This window comes from Stomoxys calcitrans, chromosome 3 (assembly GCF_963082655.1).
Source record: "Stomoxys calcitrans chromosome 3, idStoCalc2.1, whole genome shotgun sequence".
Lineage (NCBI taxonomy): Eukaryota > Metazoa > Arthropoda > Insecta > Diptera > Muscidae > Stomoxys > Stomoxys calcitrans.
This window is the reverse complement of record NC_081554.1, coordinates 186,647,059-186,673,642: the sequence shown is the minus strand read 5'-3', so window position 1 is coordinate 186,673,642 and position 26,584 is coordinate 186,647,059. Positions and strand designations below refer to the sequence as shown.

At 38.7% G+C, this 26,584-nt stretch overlaps 1 protein-coding gene across 1 annotated transcript in view; it reads left to right on the top strand.

Annotated features, from left to right (window-relative positions):
- The window catches only part of LOC106092019 (uncharacterized), a 471,923-nt gene that overhangs the window by 52,170 nt on the left and 393,169 nt on the right, over positions 1-26,584 (top strand). Inside the window, exon 2 of the mRNA XM_059365737.1 lies at positions 554-661. Within this exon, the coding sequence (XP_059221720.1) occupies positions 554-661 (108 nt within the window). The remainder of the gene's footprint in view (positions 1-553; positions 662-26,584) is intronic.

Below are 26,584 nucleotides of genomic sequence, written 5' to 3'. Positions count from 1 at the left end.
TTTAAGTGGAGACGTGGTAAGATGCTGCTGCCAAGATAAATAGGAGCTAATTTTGTTTGAAGTGAGGTATCTCACTTCAACATCACACCAACTGTCCTGTCTCTGTCTCTACCAACGACGACATGCAAACACACACCCACCCACCAGCCCTCACTGAAGAATCTCATCTATGTTGGCATTTACTGCTATCCATTGAAATACCTGAGTTTGGGGGAGGTGACTTAGTTGGGGCGTTTGCTGCCTGGTTCCTTATTATGTATGCCTCAAGGAGTCTCATTAACATTAATTTACCTTAATAAGTTCAAGGTTTGCCACACCTCTCATTCGTTTATAATTTTCTGTCGTTTTTTTTTCTTTTTTGTTTTGTTTTTGGTCGAAGGTGTGTTACTCCAAAGCAAAGCTTAGGGAGGCCAAATTTTGTTGTTGAGAAAATTGTATTGATGTATTTTTAATGAATTATATCAGTGGCACTGTCTATTTCTATGTATTTGTTATAATTTGTCTTTATTTACTGCAAATTGCTGACAATTTGTCTTGCTTTGGTTGTTTTCAGCTCGTATTACTGTTCCTGTTTCCCCGGCTTCAGTGGTCAGGATTGTGGCCGTGGCCCATTGTGTGAAGATCCTCATACAAATATTTGCCAAAATGGTGGCACATGCAAGTGAGTATACGAAGAAAAAATATTTTTGTTAAAAAATATTTTTTAAAAATTTTCTGTTTTTTTTTAATTTACTTTTTTTTGCTTAAGGTTTTAGGAGAAAAAATTTAAAAAAAATAAATAAACATATTGAAAATAAATTTTTTTAAATATTTTTATTATACCCTCCACCATAAGATGGGGGGTATACTAATTTCGTCATTCTGTTTGTAACTACTCGAAATATTCGTCTGAGACCCCATAAAGTATATATATTCTTGATCGTCGCGAAATTTTATGTCGATCCAGCCATGTCCGTCCGTCTGTCCGTCCGTCCGTCCGTCCGTCCGTCCGTCCGTCCGTCTGTCTGTCGAAAGCACGCTAACTTCCGAAGGAGTAAAGCTAGCCGCTTGAAATTTTGCACAAATACTTCTTATTAGTGTAGGTCGATTGGTATTGTAAATGGGCCATATCGGTCCATGTTTTGATATAGCTGCCATATAAACCGATCTTGGGTCTTGACTTTTTGAGCCTCTAGAGTGCGAAATTTTTATCCTATTGGGATAAAATTTTACACGAAGTGTTTTGTTATTATATCCAACAACTGTGCCAAGTATGATTCAAATCGGTCCATGTTTTGATATAGCTGCCATATAAACCGATCTGGGGTCTTGACTTCTTGAGCCTCTAGAGTGCGCAATTCTTATCCGATTGGGATAAAATTTTGCACGACGTGTTTCGTTATTATATCCAACAATTGTGCCAAGTATGGTTTAAATCGGTCCATAACCTGATATAGCTGCCATATAAACCGATCTGGGGTCTTGACTTCTTGAGCCTCTAGAGTGCGCAATTCTTATCCGATTGGGATGAAATTTTGCACGACGTGTTTCGTTATTATATCTAACAACTGTGCCAAGTATGATTCACATCGGTCCATAACCTGATATACCTGCCATATAAACCGATCTTGGGTCTTGACTTCTTGAGCCTCTAGAGTGCGCAATTCTTATCCGATTTGAATGAAATTTTGCACGACGTGTTTTTCTACGATATCCAATAACTGTGCCAAGTATGGTTTAAATCGGTTCATGGCCTGATATAGCTGCAATATAAACCGATCTTGGGTCTTGACTTCTTGAGCCTCTAGAGTGGGCAATTCTTATCCGATTGGAATGAAATTTTGCACTACGTGTTTTGTTTTGATATCCAATAACTGTGCCAAGTGTGGTTCAAATCGGTCTATAACCTGATATAGCTGCCATATAAACCGATATTGGGTCTTGACTTCTTGAGCCTCTAGAGGGCGCAATTCTCATCCGACTAGACTGAAATTTTGCACATAGTGTTTTAGTATCACTTCTAACAACTGTGCTTAGCATGGTTTAATTCGGGCCATTACCTGGTATAGCTGTCATATAAACCAATCTTTTGTCTTGACTTCTTGAGCATCTAGAGTGCGCAATTCTTATCCGATTAGAATGAAATTTTGCACCACGTGTTTTGTTATGATATCCAACAACTTTGCCAAGTATGGGTCAAATCGGTCCATAACCTGATGTAGCTGCCATATAAACCGATCTTGGGTCTTGACTTCTTGGGCCTCTAGAGAGCACAATTCTTATCCGATTTGCCTGAAATTTTGTACTACGGATCCTCTCGTGATCATCAACATACGTGTTTATTATGGTCTGAATCGGTCTATAGCCCGATACAGCTCCCATATAAATCGATCTCTCTATTTTACTTTTTGAGCCCCCAAAGGGCGCAATTATTATTCGAATTGGCTGACATTTTACACAGGTCTTCAACATATAATTTAATTGTGGTCTAAACCGGATCATATCTTGATATCGCTCTAATAGCAGATTTTTCTTTCTTTCTTTTTTTATATCATTTTTTGCCTAAGAAGAGATGCCGGGAAAAGAACTGACAAATGCGCTCCATGGTGGAGGGTATATAAGATTCGGCCCGGCCGAACTTAGCACGCTTTTACTTGTTTTTTTTTAATTTATTTTTTTAAATAAAAAATAAACAAAAATGTCTCCTATCATTAGCCCGTCTGAAAACAAATGAAAAATTTTGAATTAAAAAATGATATTCGCCTTAACAGGCAAATATCATTATTATTATTGATTTTATTTAAATTTTATGAAAAAGTTTTAATTCGGGCTTGACAAATAGATAATCAGTTCCTTGAAGTATGAATATTTTTTTATAAAAAAAAACGAAACAAAATGGGCCCGCCTTCTTCAACTCTCTAAAATCTTTTTAGGGTGGGGACATTGTGGCTTATGACGTTGAACGCGTTCGAGTCCTGGCGAGTCCTGGCGAACAAAGCAGTGGTTATCTCCTCTTATGTTGGCGACATTTGCGAGGTACAATGCCACTCATGGTCATTTAAAAAATTGTTACTACAGAGGTGTCGCACTGCGTGACGCCGTTCAGATTCGGCTATAAAAAAGTTCCCTTATCATTGAGTTTAAACTTGATGTGTGAGAATTTCCCCCTTCTCGGTTCCTGGTGGTAATGTTCTTCCTTAGGGTACTGTTCTCATTAGGGGAGGGAAGGCACCTCAGACATTTCGTCTCAAATATGTATATCGAATTCGCGCTGAACATCCAAGTCCCTTTAATTTGAGCCCCATATTGCCATAGTCGGTAAATATGAACAGTTTGGAGGGAATTTTCGGGCTGGGGCGGTCACCAGCACTTTGCACTGAAAATCGATATCAAATTCGTTATTTATTCCCAACGGAAATGAAGTTCAGTTTAGAGGGTACCCCATTAAATCGAGATATCGGTCTATATGACAGCTATATCCAAATCTAAACTGTGTTGGGTCAAGTTTCAGAAAAATGTCGAAAAGCCTAACATAACTCACCTTCCTAAGTTTCGAAATCAGACAATAAATGCGCTTTTTATGGCCCCAAAACCCTAAATCGAGAGATCGGTCTATATGGCAGCTATATTCAAATCTAAACCGATCTGGACCAAATTGAAGAAGGTTGCCGAAGGGCCTTACATAACTCACTGTCCCAAACTTCGGCGACATCGGACAATAAATGCGAATTTTATTGGCGCAAGACCTTTAAAATGAAAGATCGGTCTATATGGCAGCTGTATTCAAATCTAGACCGATCTGTGCCATATTGCAGAAGTATGTCGAGGGGCTTAACCTAACTCACAGTCCTAAATTTCGGCGACATCGCACTATAAATGCGCCTTGTATGGCCCCAGAACCTTAAATGGAGAGATCGGTCTATATGGCAGCTATATCCACATCTGGACCGATCTGGGCCAAATTAAAGAAGGATATCGAAGGGCTTAGCACAACTCTCTGTCCCAAATTTTGGCAAAATCGGACAATAAATGTGCCTTTTATGGGCCTAAGACCCTAAATCGGAGGATCGGTCTATATGCCAGCTACATCCAAATCTGGGCCGATCTGAGCCAAATTGACGAAGGATGTCGAAGGGCCTAACACAACTCACTGTCCCAAATTTCAGCAAAATCGGCAAATAAGTGTAGTTTTTTTGGGCCTAAGACCCTAAATCGGAGGATTGGTCTATATGGCAGCTATATCCAAATGTGGGCCGATCTAAGCCAAATTAAAGAAGGATGTTGAAGGTTCTAACACAACTCACTGTTCCAAATTCCGGAGACATTGGACAATAAATGCGCCTTTTATGAGCCCAAAACCTTAAATCGAGAGATCGGTCTATAATTCAGCTATATTCAAATCTGTACCGATCTGGGCCAAATTGAAGAAGCATGTAGAGTAGCCTAACACAACACACTGTTCAAAATTTTGACAAAGTCGGATAAAAAATGTGGCTTTTATGGGCCTTAGACCCTTAATCGGAAGATCGGTCTATATGGCAGCTATATCCAAATCTAAACCGATCTGAGCCAAATTGACAAAGGATGTCGAAGGGCCTAACACAACTCACTGTCCCAAATTTCAGCAAAATCGGATAATAAATGTGGCTTTTATGGGCCAAAGACCCTTAATCGGCGGATCGGTCTATATGGGGGCTATATCAAGATATAGTCCGATAAAGCCCATCTTCGAACTTTACCTCCTTATGGACAAAAAAAGAACCTGTGCAAAGTTTCAGCGCAATATCTCTATTTTTAAAGACTGTAGCGTGATTTCAACAGACAGACAGACGGACATGTCTAGATCGTCTTACATTTGTACGCTGATCGAGAATATTTGTACTTTATAGGGTCGGAAATGGATATTTCGATGTGTTGCAAACGGAATGACAAAATGAATATACCCCCATCCTTCGGTGGTGGGTATAAAAATGATATAGCCGTTGTTTCCTTCCAGGCAAACATACACAATCTATGAACATTTTAAGAAAATCTGTTCAGCCAAGTATAATATATTCATAATGGGTCTAATGGCGTTTTTGATCGGATTTTGTATGCCAGATTCGAAATCTACTCCCCAATACCTTTCATTTGAAACCAATATTGAAATGAACTTCCTATATCTTTTTGGGGGAGTTTTGGAGTTGGGGTGGCCCGATGGGTACTTTGACTCAAATTTTAATACCATATTCGTATTCGACTCTCCAATATCTTTCATTTGATACCTATGTTGTGCCGATCGGTCCACTTTTGAATTTGGGTTGTGTTTTTGGCATAAGGGGGAGGGTCCGTCCCCCTTCCGATATCGAAAAATATGTTTCCTTCCAGACCAACCTACACAATATGCGAAAATTTCAAGAAAATCAGTTCTGCCATTTTTGAGTCTAGACGAAACAAACAAACCGAGTCCTATATATCCGCGATTGGCTAATATGCCCATTTTGGGCAATTATGTGGGAAGTGACCCCATACTTCGACATGAAATTGTATGCCATATTCGTTATCTACTCCCGAATACTTTTCATTTGATACCCCTTTTGTCCTTATCGGCACTTTTGATTTTGGGTGGAGTTTTTGGAGTAACGGTGGAGGGTCCGCCCCCTTCCGTTCTCAAGAAATTATAAAGCCTATTCCTATTTCCTGACATATTCGTAATCTACTCCCAAATACCTATCATTTGAGTCCCATATTGTCATGATCGTCAAAGAAAAGCCTATTTTAACGGGTATTGGGGCTGGTGCGGCCCTCTCTGCTACTTGGACCCAACTTTTATTATGAAATTCGTACTCTTCCCTTGAATACCTTTCATTTGAATCCCATGTTGTCGCGATCGCTCTACTTTTGTTTTTGGATAGTACTTTTGGGATAAGGGGGAGGGTCCGCCCCCTTCCGATATCGAAAAATTATATAGCCTTTGTTTTCTAATTCTTTGATGAGGAAATAAAAAAAATAATTGACAAAGTTTTGTTTTTATACCCTACACCATAAGATGGGGGGCATACTAATTTCGTCATTCTGATTGTAACGACTCGAAATATTCGTCTGAGACCCCATAAAGTATATATATTCTTGATCGTCGCGACATTTTATGTCGATCTAGCCATGTCCGTCGAAAGCACGCTAACTTCCGAAGGAGTAAAGCTTGCCGCTTGAAATTTTGCACAAATACTTCTTATTAGTGTAGGTCAATTGGTGTTGTAAATGGGCCATATCGGTCCATGTTTTGATATAGTTTCCATATGAACCGATCTTGGGTCTTGACTTCTTGAGCCTCTAGAGTGCGCAATTCTTATCCGATTGGAATGAAATTTCGCACGACGTATTTTGTTATGATATCCAACAACTGTGCCAAGTACGATTCAAATCGGTCCATAACCTGATATAGCTGCCATATAAACCGATGTTGGGTCTTGACTTCTTGAGCCTCTAGAGTGCGCAATTCTTATCCGATTGGAATGAAATTTTGCACGACGTGTTTTGTTATGATATCCAACAACTGTGCCAAGTATGATTCAAATCGGTCCATAACCTGATATAGCTGCCATATAAACCAATGTTGGGTCTTGACTTCTTGAGCCTCTAGAGTGCGCAATTCTTATCCGATTGGAATGAAATTTTGCACGACATGTTTTGTTATGATATCCAACAACTGTGTCAAGTATTGTTCAAATCGGTACATAACCTGATATAGCTGCCATATAAACCGATCGTGGGTTTTGATTTCTTGAGCCTCTAGCGTGCGCAATTGTTATCCGATTGGAATGAAATTTTGCACGACGTGTTTTGTTATGATATTTAATAACTGTGCGAAGTATTGCTCAAATCGGTCCAATTTTGGGTCTTTACTTCTTGATACAGCTCCCATATAAATCGATCTCTCTATTTTACTTCTTGAGCCCCCAAAGGGCTCAATTCTTATTCTTATTGGCTGAAATTTTATACCGGACCATATCTTGATATCGCTCTAATAGCAGAGCAAATCGTTTCTTATATCCTTTTTTGCCTAAGAAGAGATGCCGGGAGATGAACTCGACAAATGCGATCTATGGTGGAGGGTATGTAAGATTCGGCCCGGCCGAACTTAGCACGCTTTTACTTGTTTTTTTTTTAAATTTTTTATTCTCTTGTTGAGGAAAAAAATCTAAAAAAAAATTTACATATTTTTTAATTTTGTTTCTTTTTTTATTTCTTAATTCTTATTTTTTTATTTTTATTTTTTTAACAGTATGAACGATTTTTACACCCTCTCCCCTAGGATGGGGGTGTCTTTTTGATTTATGACACACTCGCCTTTGTACTGCCGTTTGAAAGATTTTCCAATGACAATTTCCATTTTGTTGGTAAACAAATGCAAATCGAAATTCTTTACAACCATGGCCATAACTTTGTTGAGGCCTCCAAGGCAGTGTCAACGAATTAATATGCACACAGCTGTTGCCTGTCAAACGGCATTATGGGTGATATCATATCGATTTTTCATTTTGTGTTCCTGTTTTCTCCTTTGTCATCGAGAGGTAATAACAAGATTTGGCTTTGGCCAGAGACCAGAGATGAAAATACAAAAACACTTTGCTTTGTGATAACAGTGGGCTTTTTTTCTTGGTCCAATACTCCTTCGGGGGTCATGTTGAAAGATGCTGTGCGTGTAATTTGATTTGTGTGCATAATAAACTTAAATTACTTTTGGCCGTGATGTGATTGCGCAGGACAGCAGGTTTTGCTTATCTTGCAGTATCTGTTTTTTTTTTTTTTTTTGGTTCCAAAGCCGTTTAACATTTGATTTTTGTTGCCAAAGAACATCTCGGGCATACAAAACTGTCAAAGTACCCATAAAGCGATGGCAAATCATTGGAGAATAAATGGCACTCTCCCAGACACTCACACAAAGGCGAAACGGCCAAATTGAAAGAAAAGCCATGGCCAACATTGACAAAAGGTAAATAAATCTATGATAAGGGGAGTTACTTCAGGTACATCAGTTAAATCGATGGCTAGGAAATTTCCTCTGTTTTCGTTATCCTGCTCCTTTGGTTGACAATGCTCCTTAGGGATTTCTTTCGTATGGCCATTACATTCCAAAACCATGTGACATTAACAGGTTTTGGGGGTTTTTCATAACTATCTGTCATATATTCTTTGGCAAGTTAAACCACTAAACTCCTACGCTTTGCTGCCACAAATCCCCATAGCCTTGGCAGAAAGGCTTTTCAAACAAATTGTCGCTGATGAAGGTTTTCAATACCTACCTGTGCCTTAAGTAAGTGAGAATGGGTGTGTCCTCCCCCAAACCGATCAATAACTTGTCAAAAAAATATGGTTTATGGCTAAACTCTGCTATCGAAAGATAACAGAAAAAATGAGACTAAGAGGGGTCACCACCAGAGTTGCCATTTGGGGTATTTTTTTAATGTTTGCAAATTTTTTCCATTGGTCAGAGGACTGCAGTCAATAAACATGGTTATGACGAAGCCTTTCGGGGCGACGCAATCTGAGTAAAGGACTGTCGGTAGGGCGACGAAAATCCTATGGGGAGATCCGTATCGTGAGAAGACAAGGCTAATACTGAAAGAAAGTAAGGAGGGGTCAGTATAGCTTTCGGTAACATAAGGGGACTCATAAGCCTACGAGCTCACTTAAGCAAAATCGGAGCAGCAAGTGATAGCAAGTGTTGGTCATGTGGGGAAGATGGTAAGACGTTGGAGAATTTCCGATGTCATTACCCGGCTTTAGCGGCTAACACATACAGACACCTAGCGTGAGGTAGAGAAAACAATTAAGGATTTTGTAAGTATTGTCTTGTTTGAGGCCACAATTAGGGTCCGCGACTAGCTGATTACTGGCTTAGGTGTATATCCATAGTGCCATAGGCGGATTAATATACACTCTCACTTTTCATCCTCACCAAACCTAACCTAACCTAATCTTTGCCACTAAAATTTTTATAAAAAATATTTTTTTTTTGAAAATTGGAAATTTGGTTTTTACCGCTAATTTAGTTGAAACCACAACCTCTAAAAGTAAAAAAATCGAAAAATTTTAAAAAATTTTTCAAAATTTGATTTTCTTTTTTTGAAATTTTTGAATTTTTTTTTCCAAATTTGAGTTTCATAGGATGTCTTGTCAAATCAGGATTTCGGAAATTGGTTTCCACCGCTAATTTAGTTGAAATCACATTCTCTAAAACCAAAATAAGAAACTAGAAATTTTACAAAATTTTTCAAAATTTGATTTTTGTTTTTTGAAATTTTTGAATTTTTTTTCCAAATTTGAGTTTCATAGGAAGTCTTGTCGAATCAGGATCTTGGAAATTGGTTTCCACCGCTAATTTAGTTGAAATCACATTCTCTAAAAGCAAAATAAGAATCGAGAAATTTTCGAAAATTTTTCAAAATTAGATTTTTTTTTTAAGTTTTGTTCAAATTTGAGTTTCGTAGAAAGTTTCGTCGAAGCAGAATTTTCAAAGGTGAAATTGCATCAACAACGCAATGGAAAATGGAAAATTTTCTCAAACGTGTTTTTTTTTTTAAATATTTTTTGTCACAAGAATTTTTAACTTTTTGTCGTTCTTCCTGTTTGCTATTTTTGTTTTCCTAAAAAAATTTTGAAAAAATCTCTATATTCTATAATTTTTTTTTTAATTCTTAAAATTTTTTTTTTTCACTATCTCTGAAAGTAAAAAACAAGTAAAAGCGTGCTAAGTTCGGCCGGGCCGAATCTTATATACCCTCCACCATGGATCGCATTTGTCGAGTTCTTTTCCCGGGATCTCTTCTTAGGCAAAAAAGGATATAAGAAAAGAGTTGCTCTGCTATTAAAACGATATCAAGATATGGTCCGGTTCGGACCACAATTAAATTATATGTTGGAGACCTGTGTAAAATTTCCACCAATTCGTATAAGAATTGCGCCCATTGGGGCTCACGAAGTAAAATAGAGAGAACGATTTATATGGGATCTGCATCGGGCTATAGACTGACTCAGACCATAATAAACACGTTTGTTGATGGTCATGAGAGGATCCGTCGTACAAAATTTCAGGCATATCGGATAATAATTGCGACCTCGATAATTGCGAAGTCAAGATCCCAGATCGGTTTATATGGCAGCTATATCAGGTTATGTACCGATTTGAACCTTATTTGACACAGTTGTTGAAAGTAAAAATAAAATACGTCTTGCAAAATTTCAGCCAAATCGGATAGGAATTGCGCCCTCTAGACGCTCAAGAAGTCAAATCCCCAGATCTGTTTATATGACAGCTATATCAGGTTATGGATCGATTTCAACCATACTTGGCACAGTTGTTGGGTATCATAACAAAACACGTCGTGCGAAATTCCATTCCATTCGGATAAGAATTGCGCCCTCTAGAGGCTCAAGAAGTCTAGACCCAAGATCGGTTTATATGGGAGCTATATCAGGTTATATGCCGATTTGAACCATACTTGGCACAGTTGTTGGGTATCATAATAAAACACGTCGTGCGAAATTCCATTCCATTCGGATAAGAATTGCGCCCTCTAGAGGCTCAAGAAGTCAAGACCCCAGATCGGTTTATATGGCAGCTATATCAGGTTATGGACCGATTTGAACTATACTTGGCGCAGTTGTTGGATATCATAACAAAACGCGTAGTGCAAAATTTCATTCCAATCGGATAAGAATTGCGCACTCTAGAGGCTCAAGAAATCAAGACCCAAGATCGGTTTATATGGCAGCTATATCAAAACATGGACCGATATGGCCCATTTACAATACCAACCGACCTACACTAATAAGAAGTATTTGTGCAAAATTTCAAGCGGCTTGCTTTACTCCTTCGGAAGTTAGCGTGCTTTCGACAGACGGACGGACGGACGGACGGACGGACGGACGGACGGACGGACAGACGGACGGACATGGCTAGATCGACATAAAATGTCACGACGATCAAGAATTTATATACTTTATGGGGTCTCAGACGAATATTTCGAGTAGTTACAAACAGAATGACGAAATTAGTATACCCCCCATCTTATGGTGGAGGGTATAAAAAATCAAAAAATTTTACAACATTTTTCAAAATTTTATTTTTTTTAAATTTTTGAATTTTTTCCAAATTTGAGTTTCATAGGAAGTCTTGTCGAATCAGGATTTCGGAAATTGGTTTCCACCGCTAATTTAGTTGAAATCACATTCTCTAAAAGCAAAATAAGAAACGAGAAATTTTCGAAAAATTTTTAAAAATTAGTTTTTTTTTGAATTTTTTTTCAAATTTGAGTTTCGTAGAAAGTTTCGTCGAAGCAGAATTTTCAAAGGTGAAATTGCATCAAGAATGCAATGGAAAATAGAATATTTTCTCAAAAAAGTTTTTTTTTTTAAATATTTTTTGTCACAAGAATTTTAACTTCTAGTCGTTTTTACTGTTTGCTATTTTTGTTTTCCTAAAAAATTTTGAAAAATTCGATATTTTCTATAAATTTTTTTTTAATTCTTAAAATTTTTTTTGTCACTGTTTTTGTTTGTGTTTCTTTACCCACTACCGAAGGATGGGAGTATAGTAATTTTGTCATTCCGATTGCAACACATCCAAATATCTAATTCCGACCCGTCCGTCCATCTGTTTGTCCATCTTTCTGTGTGTCTGTCCGTCCGTCTGTCCATCCATTTATCTATCCGTCCGTATATCTGCCCGACCGACTATCTGTTTGTCTGTTCGTCTGTCTGTCTGTTCTTCCGTGCGTATGTTTGTCCGTCCGTCTATCTATCCGTCGTCCGTCTATCCGTCCATCCGTCTGGCTATCCGTTTTTTTTCCATCCGTTCGTCTGTTCGTCTATCCGTCCGTCTTCCTGTCTCTCTGACTGCCCGCACATCCCTCTATATGTCGGTCTACCTGTCCGTATGTTTTTTTGCCCATCCGTCCGTCTGCCCGTTCGCCTAACCGTCCATTTGTCGATCTGTCCATCCGTTTGTCTGTCCGTCCGTTCGTCCGTACGATTGATCGTCCGTCTGTCTGTCTCTCTGACTGCCTGCCCATCCCTATTTATGTCGGTCTGTCTGTCCGTACGTCTTTTCGCCCATCCGTCCGTCTACCCTTCCGCTGAACCGTCCTTCTGTCAGTCTGTCCATCCGTTTGTCTGTCCATCTGTTTGTCTGTCCGTCTGTCTGTCCATCTGTCTGTCTGTATGTCTGTCCGTCTGTCTTTTCACCCATCCGTCCATCTGCCCATTCGCCTAGCCGTCCATCTGTCGGTCTGTCCATCCGTTTGTCTGTCCATCTGTTTGTCTGTCCGTCTGTTTGTCTGTCCGTCTGTTAGTCCGTACGATTGTCCGTCCGTCTGTCTGTCTCTCTGACTGTCCGCCCATCCCTCTATATGTCGGTCTGTATGTCTGTCCTTCCGTCTTTTCGCCCATTCGTCCATCTGCCTGTCCGCCTATCCGTCCATCCGTTTGTCTATGTCGGTCTGTATGTCTGTCCGTCCGTCTTTTTGCCCATCCGTCCGTCTGACCGTCTATCCGTTGGTCTGTCCACCCGTTTGTCTGTTCGAACATCTGTTCGTTCGCCTGTTCGTCCATCTGTAGGACAGTCCATCCGTCTGTCCATCCGTCCGTCCATCCGTCCGTCCATCCGTCCGTCCGTCCATCCGCCTGTCTATTGAAATTGCGCTACAGTCTTCACAAATAGAGATATTAAGCTGTAACTTTGCACAGACACTTTTTATACCCTCCACCATAGGATGGGGGTATAGCAAATCACGCTACAGTCTTCAAAAATAGATAAATTGAGCCGAAACTTTTCGCAGTTCTTTTTTGTCCATAAGCAGTTTAAGTTCCAAGATGGGCCATATCTTGATATAGCCCCCATATAGACCGGTCCGCCGATTTAGGGTCTTAGGCCCATAAAAGGCACATTCATTATCCGATTTTGTTGAAATTTGGGACAGTGAGTTGTGTTAAGTCCTTCGACATCATTCTGCAATTTGGCCCAGATCGGTCCAGATTTGGATATAGCTGCCATATAGACCGATCTCTCGATTTAAGGTCTCGCGCCCATAAAAAGCGCATTTATTGTACGATTTTGCTGAAACTTGGGACAGTGTGTTGTGCTAGGCCCTTCGACATTTCTCCTCGATTTGGCTAGATCGGCCTAGATTTGGATATAGCTGCCAAATGGATCGATCTCTCGATTTAGGATTTTGGGCCCATAAAAGGCGCATTTATTGTCCGATCTTGCCGAAATTTGGGACAGTGAGTTATGTTAAGCCCCTCGACATACTTCTGCAATATGGCACAGGTCGGCATAGATTCTGCAGTGAGTTGTGTTGGGCCCTTCGACATTCCTCCTCGATTTGGCTAAATCGGTCTAGATTTGAATATAGCTGCCAAATGGATCTCTCGATTTAGGGTTATGGGCCCATAAAAGGCGTATTTATTGTCCGATTTTGCCGAAATTTGGGACAGTGAGTTATGTTAAGCCCCTCAACATACTTCTGCATTATGACACAGGTCGGCAAAGATTTCGATACAGCTGCCATATAGACCGATCTCTCGATTTAAGGTTTCGGGCGCATTTATTGTCCGATGTTGTCGAAATTTATGACAGTGAGTTCAGTTAAGTCCTTCGACATTCTTCTTCAATTTGGCCTAGATCGGTCCAGTTTTGCCATATAGACCAATTTCTCGATTTAGGGTTTTGGGGCCATAAAAGGCGCATTTATTGTCAGATTTCGCGAAATCTTGATTTAAAGTCTTGGCCACATCAAGGGCGCAATTATAATACGATTTCACTGAAATTTGACACAGTGACTTATGTTAGGCTTTTCGACGTCCGTGTCGTATAAGGTTCAGATGGGTTTATTCGTAGATATAGCTATTAAAAAGACCAATATTTTGTTATACACAATTGAACAATGATTTGTTCTTATTATTGGGTTGCCCAAAAAGTAATTGCGGATTTTTTAAAAGAAAGTAAATGCATTTTTAATGAATTTTAGAATGAACTTTAATCAAATATACTTTTTTTACACTTTTTTTCTAAAGCAAGCTAAAAGTAACAGCTGATAACTGACAGAAGAAAGAATGCAATTACAGAGTCACAAGCTGTGAAAAAATTTGTCAACGCCGACTATATGAAAAATCCGCAATTACTTTTTGGGCAACCCAATAGTATTTGGTCTAGATGGGAACATATTTCGATATAACTGCTATGAGGCATACGACATGCATTTTTCACCGGATTTTGATGAAAGGTGGTTTACTTATTTACCCGAGGTGGTGGGTATTTAAAGTGCGGCCTGGCCGAACTTAACGCCTTTTTACTTGTTTCATGTGTTTTTGGCAACTCTGGATTTGATTTTCCAGTAGTTGTTTTTTTTTTTTTTTTTTTGACAAAAATTATTACTTTAATTAAACCTTTGTCATCCTTAGTCAATGGCATTGACATGCTTTTTACTTATCGACAAAAGATATTCTGCAACTACCTTCAAACTTATATTTAATTTCTTAGTATTTTACCTTAATCAAAATTAGTCAGAGAGTTTGACAACTTTAAAAATATCAACTATGAGTTTGGAAAAAAGTTATTCTTTTGAAAAGTTGAAGGCTAAAATGTTGAATTGTAAGAAATTCAGGTGATAGTAATTTTTTTTGTTTCGTTATTGGTAGGCTTACTAAGGCATTAAGGCTCAATTTTGATTTTGATATTGGTGAAATAAATCTCTCCCACTTTCGTTTTCTTCATATAACATTTCTTGTTAATTGTCTATTTCAAAAGAAACTCCCATATGATGCTCTTTTTATTGTGTTTGGATTTTTTTCTGTCATTGAAAACAAATCTGTCTAGACTTATTGCGTTTCTATGGTAAAGATTAAAAATAAAAACCCCAGAATTGAAAAAATCGCAGAAAACTCATATGGTCTTGATATTGTTTGTAATTGCAGTTAAAAACCATCGTGAGCAATGGAGGTTTTTATTTTTATTTAATGAGCAAAAAGTTTAATTTATGTAGCAAAATAAAACGAAATAAAACCAGTAAGGAAAAGCAAAAGTCGGACGGAGCCGATTAAATAAAACCCTACACCTAACCTATAGTTGTAAATTCGGGCAATAGATATATTGGGTTGCTCAAAAAGTAATTGTGGACAATACAACAAAATAACAATTTTCATACGATCGGTTCGAAAAAAGTCTGAATTAGATATAACTCTTATATACATATTGGGTTGCCTAAAAAGTAATTGCGGATTTTTCATATAGTCGGCGTTTGCAAATTTTTTCGCAGCTTGTTACTCTGTAATTGCATTCTTTCTTCTGTCACTTATCAGCTGTTACTTTTAGCTTGCTTTAGAAAAAACGTGTAAAAAAAGTATATTTGATTAAAGTTCATTCTTAGTTTTATTAAAAATGTATTTACTTTCTTTTAAAAAATCCGCAATTACTTTTTGGGCAACCCAATAAATGCAGCTTTTATTGGCTTAAGACCCATAATCGGTCTATTGAGGCGCATGATTATTATTAATTACTCATTGGGGCTCACGAAGTAAAATAGAGAGAACGATTTATATGGAATCTGTATCGGGCTATAGACCGATTCAGACCATAATAAATACGTTTGTTGATGGTCATGAGATGATCCATCGTACAAAATTTCAGGCATATCGGATAATAATTGCGACCTCTAGGGGTCAAGAAGTCAAGATCCCAGATCGGTTTATATGACAGCTATATCAGGTTATGAACCGATTTGAACCTTATTTGACACAGTTGTTGAAAGTAAAAATAAAATACGTCATGCAAAATTTCAGCCAAATCGGATAGGAATTGCGCCCTCTAGAAGCTCAAGAAATCAAATCCCCAGATCTGTTTATATGACAGCTATATCAGGTTATGAACCGATTTGAACCATACTTGGCACAGTTGTTGGGTATCATAACAAAACACGTCGTGCGAAATTCCATTCCAATCGGATAAGAATTCCGCCCTCTAGAGGGTCAAGAAGTCAAGACCCAAGATCGGTTTATATGGTAGCTATATCAGGTTATGAACCGATTTGAACCATACTTAGCACTGTTGTTGGATGCAATAAGAAAACACGTCGTGCAAAATTTCATTTCAATCGGATAAGAATTGCGCACTCTAGAGGCTCAAGAAGTCAAGACCCAAGATCGGTTTATATGGCAGCTATATCAGGTTATGGGCCGATTTGAACCATATTTGGCACAGTTGTTGGATGTCATAACAAAACACGTCGTGCAAAATTTCATTCTGCTCGGATAAGAATTGCGCACGCTAGAGGCTCAAGAAGTCAAGACCCAAGATCGGTTTATATGGCAGCTATATCAGGTTATGAACCGATTTAAACCATACTTGGCACAGTTGTTGGATATCATAGCAAAACACGTCATGCAAAATTTCATTCGAATCGGATAAGAATTGCGCACTCTAAAGGCTCAAGAAGTCAAGACCCAAGATCGGTTTATATGGCAGCTATATCAAAACATGGACCGATATGGCCCATTTACAATACCAACCGACCTACACTAATAAGAAGTATTTGTGCAAAATTTCAAGCGGCTAGCTTTACTCCTTCGGAAGTTAGCGTGCTTTCGACAGACAGACGGACGGACGGACGGACGGACGGACGGACGGACGGACGGACGGACAGACGGACGGACATGGCTAGATCGACATAAAATGTCACGACGATCAGGAATATATATACTTTATGGGGTCTCAGACGAATATTTCGAGTAGTTACAAACAGAATGACGAAATTAGTATACCCCCCATCTTATGGTGGAGGGTATAAAAAACATAATAATGCGAATTTCCTAAAAATGCAAATTTTGTCCATGAACATTCCACTAAGGAACAGGGGAAAACTTCTCACATATCAATGAGTGCAGTCCGATTCAAGTTTAAGCTCAATGATAAGTGGGCTCCTTTTTATAGCCGAGTCCGAACGGCGTGCCCCAGTGCGACACCCCTTTGGAGAGAAGTTTAACATGGCATAGTACCTCACAAATGTTGCCAGCATTAGGAAGGGAAAACCACCGGTGAAAAAATTTTTTTTCTGATAGTCTCGCCAGGATTCGAACCCAGGCGTTCAGCGTCATAGGCGGACATGCTAACCTCTGCGCTGCGGGGGCCTCCAATGCGAATTTCCTGGTAACAAAATTTTAATAAAATTTTTCTAGAAACCACAATTCGAAAAAAAATTCTCAAAAGATACAATTTTAATTATACAGAGGTTCAGGGCGTAAATGAAACTTTCCAAGACTTTTTTATATTTCCCTTAGAACAAAATCTTAACTCAAATGTTGCCCAAAAGACGAAATTTTAACACAATTTTCTACTAAGACCTAATATTAATAAAATTTTCTCTACTACAAATTTCGGCCAAAAGATAAGAGTTGCTTATTTTTTTGTCAGCTAACCAAGAACTGGAAGCAAATAATATTAATCATACGCCTGAATAATCATATATATAATTATAATGATACCCTTCGGTGTTCTCCACCCATTACTATTCCTTTTAGCAAAATTTTTTCTTTATTCAGTAATTTCCTTTCATTGCCTTAATTAGATAGAAAAAAGTGTCGTTGTCATGATAATTCTTTTTAATATATATATTAGAGCACATTCATAACAATAATAACGATGCTTTAGAATACGGTAATAATTATACGCCTCAGTGGCTTATCAAAAAATAACATGGTCATATTCTTTATGAATATCGCATCTAACAATGACTAAGCCAATTACAAATGTAAAAACAAGTCCACATTGTTACCCTAGCAACTTTTGAATGGTTTCTATTATGATTATCTCTTAGGTGAACAATGGTTAAGCACATAGTTATGGTTATCATGAAAGTTATGAGCATATCACACATGTCCATCTAAATGTGTATCATTTGCCCTTCCACTATCTTATCCCCCTCCCTTATAAGCCTTACTATTACCCTAAGGGGGGTTTCTCTGTGTGCTGCCATTGTTATCTGAATACTATAATGATACAAAATTCTTTAGGCTATAAACCTTTCTTACTATGCTCATATAATCTTCTATTCTTTCTATTTTTCATGATTTGTTTTGCTTTTGAATGGATAATACTCCAAATAATTTATATTGGTGGGAGATAGGCCTTTGTGGTCATTTTTTTACCGTTTTCAAAGCAAATAACATTAATCATACGCCACTATGGTTTAACTAACAATAAAACTAATCATACGCCTCAGTGGATGGTAACAATAAAATAATCATACGCCCCAAGTGCAGATATGAATTAAAAGTGTTTTTAAAAATTTCTTTTTGGGTGGTGCCCCAACCCCAAAACCCCCTAAAATAGGTTCATTTGAAGATAATGGCAATATGGGACTCAAATGAAAAGTATTCAAGAGTAGATTGCGGATGTGGGAAGGAGGGTGGAACAGGCCTCATAGTTTGTTGATATCGGAAGGAGGTGGACCCTCCTCCCTGAAGATTAGAATGCGGATATGGTAACAAAAATTGGGTCCCAGGAAGTCGCCTTAACCCCAAAACTTCTCCAAGCAGACAAATTTAACGTTCATATCAATATAGGGCTCAAATGAAAAGTATTCGGGAGTAGATTACGAATCTGGCAAACAAAATCAGGTCGAAGAATAGGGGTCACCCATCCTCCTCAAAAACGCCCCAAATGGATATACTAGCCAATCACGACTTTACGGGACTCGATTGTTTGTTTGTTTCGCATAGACTCAATAAACAATAGAACCGATTTTATAGAAATTTTCACAGATTTTTCGATATCGAAAGGGGGCGCTCCCTCCCCCAAAATATGTCCGCCCAAAAATCGAAAGTGGACCGACGGGAACAATATGGGTATCAAATTAAAGAAAATAGAAAGCAGAATGCGAATATGGTATTCAAATTCGGGTCTAGGTACCCTGCAGGCAGTCCCGAACCCACAACTCCCCCAAACAGACTCAAATCGAAGATATTCGGGGGTAGATTATAAATATGGCAAAAACAATAAATTCCATGTAATGGGAGGTCGGCTCACCCACCAAAAACCCCCCAAATGGGCATATTACACGACCATGGCTACTTTTTGCTTGATGATCACGACCAGCATGTTACTATAAATGGGAATCGCTACCGTTCAATGATAACAGAATATTTTTGACCCCAATTGGATGATATGGACTTGGAGGACATATGATTCCAACAGGACGGCGCCACAAGCCACACATCGAATGACACAATCAATTTATTATTGACGCCGTTAGACTATTTCCTGTAGAACTACGTCAAGTCTTTTGTCTATGCCAACAAGCCAGTGAGGAATAATGAATTTCGAACGTAAAATTGCAGAAATACCGGTCGATTTATGCCTGAAAACCATAAAAATTGAGTTCTGCAAGAGTGCCCGTGGTGGCTATGCGAAGGAAATCGAGTTCCATACATAATGATATCGAACAGACTTCCAGAGGAATAAGGAATTTCATCGATGTCAAGGATCTTAACCCTAAACATTGTCCTGAATTTCAGCGAAATCAGGCAATAAATGCGGTTTTTATTGGCCTGATACCTCAAATCGGGAGATTGGTTTATATGCGGGCTATATTAAGATACTGGCCGCTCTAGACCATATTCGACACGTATGTCGACTATCTTTATCCAAGCCATTGTGCCGAATTTCAGCGACAAGGGTAATGTGTGTTGCATTTATGGGCCTTGGACCTTAAATGGGGAGATCGGTCTATATAGGGGCTACATTAGGATAAATACCAATCAGGACCCTATTCGGTACACATATCGGGGACACAACACAAATCCTTGTATCAAATTTCCGCAAAATCGGTTAATAAATGTGTCTTTTATGGACCTAGGACATTAAATCTGGAGATCGATATATAACGGGGCTATATCAAGATATACTCCGATATAGCCCATCTTCGAAAGTTAACCTGCCCATAATTAACAAGTAAAAGCGTGCTCAGTTCGGCCGGGCCGAATCTTATATACCCTCCACCATGGATCGCATTTGTCGAGTTCTTTTCCCGGCATCTCTTCTTAGGCAAAAAAGGATATAATAAAAGAGTTGCTCTGCTATTAAAACGATATCAAGATATGGTCGGTTCGGACCACAATTTAATTATATGTTGGAGACCTGTGTAAAATTTCAGACAATTCGTATAAGAATTGCGCCCATTGGGGCTCACGAAGTAAAATAGAGAGAACGATTTATATGGGATCTGTATCGGGCTATAGACCGATTCAGACCATAATAAACACGTTTGTTGATGGTCATGAGAGGATCCATCGTACAAAATTTCAGGCATATCGGATAATAATTGCGACCTCTAGGGGTCAAGATCCCAGATCGGTTTATATGGCAGCTATATCAGGTTATGAACCGATTTGAACCTTATTTGACACAGTTGTTGAAAGTAAAAATAAAATACGTCATGCAAAAATTCATTCAAATCGGATAAGAATTGTGCCCACTAGAGGCTCAAGAAGTCAAGACCCAAGATCGGTTTATATGGCAGCTATATCAGGTTATGTACCGACTTAAACCATACTTGGCAGAGTTGTTGGGTATCATAACAAAACACGTCGTGCGAAATTCCAATCCAATCGGATAAGAATTGGGCCCTCTAGAGGCTCAAGAAGTCAAGACCCAAGATCGGTTTATATGGCAGCTATATCAGGTTATGGACCGATTTGAACCATACTTGGAACAGTTGTTGGACATAATAACAAAACACGTCGTGCAAAATTTCAATTCAATCGGATAAGAATTGCGCACTCTAGAGGCTCAAGAAGTCAAGACCCAAGATCGGTTTATATGGCAGCTATATCAGGTTATGGACCGATTTGAACCATACTTGGCACAGTTATTGGATATCGTAACAAAACACGTCGTGCAAAATTTCATTCCAATCGGATAAGAATTGCGCAGGCTAGAGGCTCAAGAAGTCAAGACCCAAGATCGGTTTATATGGCAGCTATATCAGGTTATGGACCGATTTGAACCATACTTAAAGCAGTTGTGGGATATCATAGCAAACCACGTCGTGCAAAATTTCATTCCAATCGGATAAGAATTGCGCACTCTAGGGGCTCAAGAAGTCAAGTCCCAAGATCGGTTTATATGGCAGCTATATCAAAACATGGACTGATATGGCCCATTTACAATACCAACTGACCTACACTAATAAGAAGTATTTGTGCAAAATTTCAAGCGGCTAGCTTTGCTCCTTCGGAAGTTAGCGTGCTTTCGACAGACAGACGGACGGACGGACAGACGGACGGACGGACGGACGGACAGACGGACGGACATGGCTAGATCGACATAAAATGTCACGACGATCAAGAATTTATATACTTTATGGGGTCTCAGACGAATATTTCGAGTAGTTACAAACAGAATGACGAAATTAGTATACCCCCCATCTTATGGTGGAGGGTATAAAAAATCAAAAAATTTTACAACATTTTTCAAAATTTTATTTTTTTTAAATTTTTGAATTTTTTCCAAATTTGAGTTTCATAGGAAGTCTTGTCGAATCAGGATTTCGGAAATTGGTTTCCACCGCTAATTTAGTTGAAATCACATTCTCTAAAAGCAAAATAAGAAACGAGAAATTTTCGAAAAATTTTTAAAAATTAGTTTTTTTTTGAATTTTTTTTCAAATTTGAGTTTCGTAGAAAGTTTCGTCGAAGCAGAATTTTCAAAGGTGAAATTGCATCAAGAATGCAATGGAAAATAGAATATTTTCTCAAAAAAGTTTTTTTTTTTAAATATTTTTTGTCACAAGAATTTTAACTTCTAGTCGTTTTTACTGTTTGCTATTTTTGTTTTCCTAAAAAATTTTGAAAAATTCGATATTTTCTATAAATTTTTTTTTAATTCTTAAAATTTTTTTTGTCACTGTTTTTGTTTGTGTTTCTTTACCCACTACCGAAGGATGGGAGTATAGTAATTTTGTCATTCCGATTGCAACACATCCAAATATCTAATTCCGACCCGTCCGTCCATCTGTTTGTCCATCTTTCTGTGTGTCTGTCCGTCCGTCTGTCCATCCATTTATCTATCCGTCCGTATATCTGCCCGACCGACTATCTGTTTGTCTGTTCGTCTGTCTGTCTGTTCTTCTGTGCGTATGTTTGTCCGTCCGTCTATCTATCCATCGTCCGTCTATCCGTCCATCCGTCTGGCTATCCGTTTTTTTTCCATCCGTTCGTCTGTTCGTCTATCCGTCCGTCTTCCTGTCTCTCTGACTGCCCGCACATCCCTCTATATGTCGGTCTACCTGTCCGTATGTTTTTTTGCCCATCCGTCCGTCTGCCCGTTCGCCTAACCGTCCATTTGTCGATCTGTCCATCCGTTTGTCTGTCCGTCCGTTCGTCCGTACGATTGATCGTCCGTCTGTCTGTCTCTCTGACTGCCTGCCCATCCCTATTTATGTCGGTCTGTCTGTCCGTACGTCTTTTCGCCCATCCGTCCGTCTACCCTTCCGCTGAACCGTCCTTCTGTCAGTCTGTCCATCCGTTTGTCTGTCCATCTGTTTGTCTGTCCGTCTGTCTGTCCATCTGTCTGTCTGTATGTCTGTCCGTCTGTCTTTTCACCCATCCGTCCATCTGCCCATTCGCCTAGCCGTCCATCTGTCGGTCTGTCCATCCGTTTGTCTGTCCATCTGTTTGTCTGTCCGTCTGTTTGTCTGTCCGTCTGTTAGTCCGTACGATTGTCCGTCCGTCTGTCTGTCTCTCTGACTGTCCGCCCATCCCTCTATATGTCGGTCTGTATGTCTGTCCTTCCGTCTTTTCGCCCATTCGTCCATCTGCCTGTCCGCCTATCCGTCCATCCGTTTGTCTATGTCGGTCTGTATGTCTGTCCGTCCGTCTTTTTGCCCATCCGTCCGTCTGACCGTCTATCCGTTGGTCTGTCCACCCGTTTGTCTGTTCGAACATCTGTTCGTTCGCCTGTTCGTCCATCTGTAGGACAGTCCATCCGTCTGTCCATCCGTCCGTCCATCCGTCCGTCCATCCGTCCGTCCGTCCATCCGCCTGTCTATTGAAATTGCGCTACAGTCTTCACAAATAGAGATATTAAGCTGTAACTTTGCACAGACACTTTTTATACCCTCCACCATAGGATGGGGGTATAGCAAATCACGCTACAGTCTTCAAAAATAGATAAATTGAGCCGAAACTTTTCGCAGTTCTTTTTTGTCCATAAGCAGTTTAAGTTCCAAGATGGGCCATATCTTGATATAGCCCCCATATAGACCGGTCCGCCGATTTAGGGTCTTAGGCCCATAAAAGGCACATTCATTATCCGATTTTGTTGAAATTTGGGACAGTGAGTTGTGTTAAGTCCTTCGACATCATTCTGCAATTTGGCCCAGATCGGTCCAGATTTGGATATAGCTGCCATATAGACCGATCTCTCGATTTAAGGTCTCGCGCCCATAAAAAGCGCATTTATTGTACGATTTTGCTGAAACTTGGGACAGTGTGTTGTGCTAGGCCCTTCGACATTTCTCCTCGATTTGGCTAGATCGGCCTAGATTTGGATATAGCTGCCAAATGGATCGATCTCTCGATTTAGGATTTTGGGCCCATAAAAGGCGCATTTATTGTCCGATCTTGCCGAAATTTGGGACAGTGAGTTATGTTAAGCCCCTCGACATACTTCTGCAATATGGCACAGGTCGGCATAGATTCTGCAGTGAGTTGTGTTGGGCCCTTCGACATTCCTCCTCGATTTGGCTAAATCGGTCTAGATTTGAATATAGCTGCCAAATGGATCTCTCGATTTAGGGTTATGGGCCCATAAAAGGCGTATTTATTGTCCGATTTTGCCGAAATTTGGGACAGTGAGTTATGTTAAGCCCCTCAACATACTTCTGCATTATGACACAGGTCGGCAAAGATTTCGATACAGCTGCCATATAGACCGATCTCTCGATTTAAGGTTTCGGGCGCATTTATTGTCCGATGTTGTCGAAATTTATGACAGTGAGTTCAGTTAAGTCCTTCGACATTCTTCTTCAATTTGGCCTAGATCGGTCCAGTTTTGCCATATAGACCAATTTCTCGATTTAGGGTTTTGGGGCCATAAAAGGCGCATTTATTGTCAGATTTCGCGAAATCTTGATTTAAAGTCTTGGCCACATCAAGGGCGCAATTATAATACGATTTCACTGAAATTTGACACAGTGACTTATGTTAGGCTTTTCGACGTCCGTGTCGTATAAGGTTCAGATGGGTTTATTCGTAGATATAGCTATTAAAAAGACCAATATTTTGTTATACACAATTGAACAATGATTTGTTCTTATTATTGGGTTGCCCAAAAAGTAATTGCGGATTTTTTAAAAGAAAGTAAATGCATTTTTAATGAATTTTAGAATGAACTTTAATCAAATATACTTTTTTTACACTTTTTTTCTAAAGCAAGCTAAAAGTAACAGCTGATAACTGACAGAAGAAAGAATGCAATTACAGAGTCACAAGCTGTGAAAAAATTTGTCAACGCCGACTATATGAAAAATCCGCAATTACTTTTTGGGCAACCCAATAGTATTTGGTCTAGATGGGAACATATTTCGATATAACTGCTATGAGGCATACGACATGCATTTTTCACCGGATTTTGATGAAAGGTGGTTTACTTATTTACCCGAGGTGGTGGGTATTTAAAGTGCGGCCTGGCCGAACTTAACGCCTTTTTACTTGTTTCATGTGTTTTTGGCAACTCTGGATTTGATTTTCCAGTAGTTGTTTTTTTTTTTTTTTTTTTGACAAAAATTATTACTTTAATTAAACCTTTGTCATCCTTAGTCAATGGCATTGACATGCTTTTTACTTATCGACAAAAGATATTCTGCAACTACCTTCAAACTTATATTTAATTTCTTAGTATTTTACCTTAATCAAAATTAGTCAGAGAGTTTGACAACTTTAAAAATATCAACTATGAGTTTGGAAAAAAGTTATTCTTTTGAAAAGTTGAAGGCTAAAATGTTGAATTGTAAGAAATTCAGGTGATAGTAATTTTTTTTGTTTCGTTATTGGTAGGCTTACTAAGGCATTAAGGCTCAATTTTGATTTTGATATTGGTGAAATAAATCTCTCCCACTTTCGTTTTCTTCATATAACATTTCTTGTTAATTGTCTATTTCAAAAGAAACTCCCATATGATGCTCTTTTTATTGTGTTTGGATTTTTTTCTGTCATTGAAAACAAATCTGTCTAGACTTATTGCGTTTCTATGGTAAAGATTAAAAATAAAAACCCCAGAATTGAAAAAATCGCAGAAAACTCATATGGTCTTGATATTGTTTGTAATTGCAGTTAAAAACCATCGTGAGCAATGGAGGTTTTTATTTTTATTTAATGAGCAAAAAGTTTAATTTATGTAGCAAAATAAAACGAAATAAAACCAGTAAGGAAAAGCAAAAGTCGGACGGAGCCGATTAAATAAAACCCTACACCTAACCTATAGTTGTAAATTCGGGCAATAGATATATTGGGTTGCTCAAAAAGTAATTGTGGACAATACAACAAAATAACAATTTTCATACGATCGGTTCGAAAAAAGTCTGAATTAGATATAACTCTTATATACATATTGGGTTGCCTAAAAAGTAATTGCGGATTTTTCATATAGTCGGCGTTTGCAAATTTTTTCGCAGCTTGTTACTCTGTAATTGCATTCTTTCTTCTGTCACTTATCAGCTGTTACTTTTAGCTTGCTTTAGAAAAAACGTGTAAAAAAAGTATATTTGATTAAAGTTCATTCTTAGTTTTATTAAAAATGTATTTACTTTCTTTTAAAAAATCCGCAATTACTTTTTGGGCAACCCAATAAATGCAGCTTTTATTGGCTTAAGACCCATAATCGGTCTATTGAGGCGCATGATTATTATTAATTACTCATTGGGGCTCACGAAGTAAAATAGAGAGAACGATTTATATGGAATCTGTATCGGGCTATAGACCGATTCAGACCATAATAAATACGTTTGTTGATGGTCATGAGATGATCCATCGTACAAAATTTCAGGCGTATCGGATAATAATTGCGACCTCTAGGGGTCAAGAAGTCAAGATCCCAGATCGGTTTATATGACAGCTATATCAGGTTATGAACCGATTTGAACCTTATTTGACACAGTTGTTGAAAGTAAAAATAAAATACGTCATGCAAAATTTCAGCCAAATCGGATAGGAATTGCGCCCTCTAGAAGCTCAAGAAATCAAATCCCCAGATCTGTTTATATGACAGCTATATCAGGTTATGAACCGATTTGAACCATACTTGGCACAGTTGTTGGGTATCATAACAAAACACGTCGTGCGAAATTCCATTCCAATCGGATAAGAATTCCGCCCTCTAGAGGGTCAAGAAGTCAAGACCCAAGATCGGTTTATATGGTAGCTATATCAGGTTATGAACCGATTTGAACCATACTTAGCACTGTTGTTGGATGCAATAAGAAAACACGTCGTGCAAAATTTCATTTCAATCGGATAAGAATTGCGCACTCTAGAGGCTCAAGAAGTCAAGACCCAAGATCGGTTTATATGG